Source organism: Austrofundulus limnaeus, unplaced genomic scaffold (assembly GCF_001266775.1).
Source record: "Austrofundulus limnaeus strain Quisiro unplaced genomic scaffold, Austrofundulus_limnaeus-1.0 Scaffold22, whole genome shotgun sequence".
Classification (NCBI taxonomy): Eukaryota; Metazoa; Chordata; class Actinopteri; order Cyprinodontiformes; family Rivulidae; genus Austrofundulus; species Austrofundulus limnaeus.
In genome coordinates, this window is record NW_013952424.1 from 3,156,254 (window position 1) to 3,157,729 (window position 1,476).

The 1,476-nt window shown below is 41.1% G+C and overlaps 1 protein-coding gene across 2 annotated transcripts in view; it reads left to right on the forward strand.

Annotated features, from left to right (window-relative positions):
• lhfpl3 (LHFPL tetraspan subfamily member 3) overlaps positions 1-1,476 on the forward strand; it is a 32,061-nt gene that overhangs the window by 27,811 nt on the left and 2,774 nt on the right. Inside the window, exon 3 of one of the 2 annotated variants that reach the window (XM_014004267.1) lies at positions 978-1,040. The exons of the other annotated variant lie outside the window; for it this stretch is intronic. Coding sequence (XP_013859721.1) covers positions 978-1,000 — 23 coding nt within the window. The 3' untranslated portion in view covers positions 1,001-1,040. The remainder of the gene's footprint in view (positions 1-977; positions 1,041-1,476) is intronic. 2 annotated transcript variants of the gene reach the window in all.

The following is a 1,476-nucleotide window of genomic DNA, read 5'->3' on the forward strand; positions in this document are numbered from 1 at the left end:
GTTTCATTAGAGAAGAACCCGTCCAGAAGACCTACACAATTTTTTTCTTTTTGATTTTTTACCTGGATTACTGAGATGCATCAGGACACTGTAAATCAGTCCATCAAGAGCTCAGTCTTCTTTTGGCTTCGAACGCAAAAAAAAAAAAAAAAAGACAAACTTACATCAGGACTGAGGCCAAAAAAAAAGTTTGTGTTCTTTTTATTTGGAAGATATTCAGTTTGTTACTTAAGACCACATCTGTTTCTTGTTTCAGTCCAAAACAATAATGAAATAGCGCACCTTAAAGACAAGGAGACGTTTACTCCTGCTGCCAAACCTCATGTCCAATCAGCAGCTTTCTAATTAAAAAATGCCCCCCCTGAAGTCCTTGATCTGCATACATTGAATGAATGTTAAACACCACCTGCTTGGCTACTTTTGTTTGCTTCTGTTACAAATGAGATTGACACCTGTTCTTGGAAACAATGCAGAGGGAGATGAAGAAGCAGCTGGAGAAAATAGGAAGAGGGACTGCGATGGGTGTCCGAAAGGAAAACACACAAATAGCGGGGGTTAATTGAAGCCCGCGGTTGCTGGACGGAGTCATGAATTACTAATGGCTGTTTACACAGCTTGCTGCCAGCCTGTCGAAATGAATCACAGCCACCCCATCAGCCAGGACACAGTTGTCTGTTGTAACGAGCCGAGGATCTGAGAGAGAAAAAGCTGCTAGGATCAGACAGTAGGGACAGAAAGGGAGTAATGAGCCAAGAAGAATGAGAGACGTGACATATCAAACTATTGCAAAATATATTTAACAATTTAAATGTGTTATTTTGTCATTTGAGTGTTGAAAAAGACACCAACCGTCAAAATGAATAAAATTAAATATTATGCAACACTGCCACCTGGTGGTTATTATTATAAACAACATTTTCTGTCAATCTTGACCCATGTATTTTTTGTTTTGTTGTTTTTTTCCCCCCCTCCAACAGAAACTGGAAATAATGCAATTTAACTCATGAAAAGAGAGAGGAAAAAAGCACTCACGCACGTCGGTAGGTATAACATTTGAATATGAATATACAAACAAAAACATTATCATGTATTTTCTCATTTACTGTTAAACCTGGTAAGAAAATTGGGACGGCAAAGAACACGTGTAGCTTATATTTATAGCGCTGCCATTGGCAGTATCACTCCACCCCCTGTTAACAAAAGGGATTAATTAGGGTGAACGATGGCCATGTGACGTGGGTATCAGTCACCTGTGAGTCATAGCCAGGTGATGTGAGTGGGAGTCACCTGTGAACGATGGTCATGTGATGTGAGTATCAGTCACCTGGAGGCATAGCCAGGTGATGTGAGTGGGAGTCACCTGTGAACGATGGTCATGTGATGTGAGTATCAGTCACCTGGAGGCATAGCCAGGTGATGTGAGTGGGAGTCACCTGTGAACGATGGTCATGTGATGTGAGTATCAGTCACCTGGAG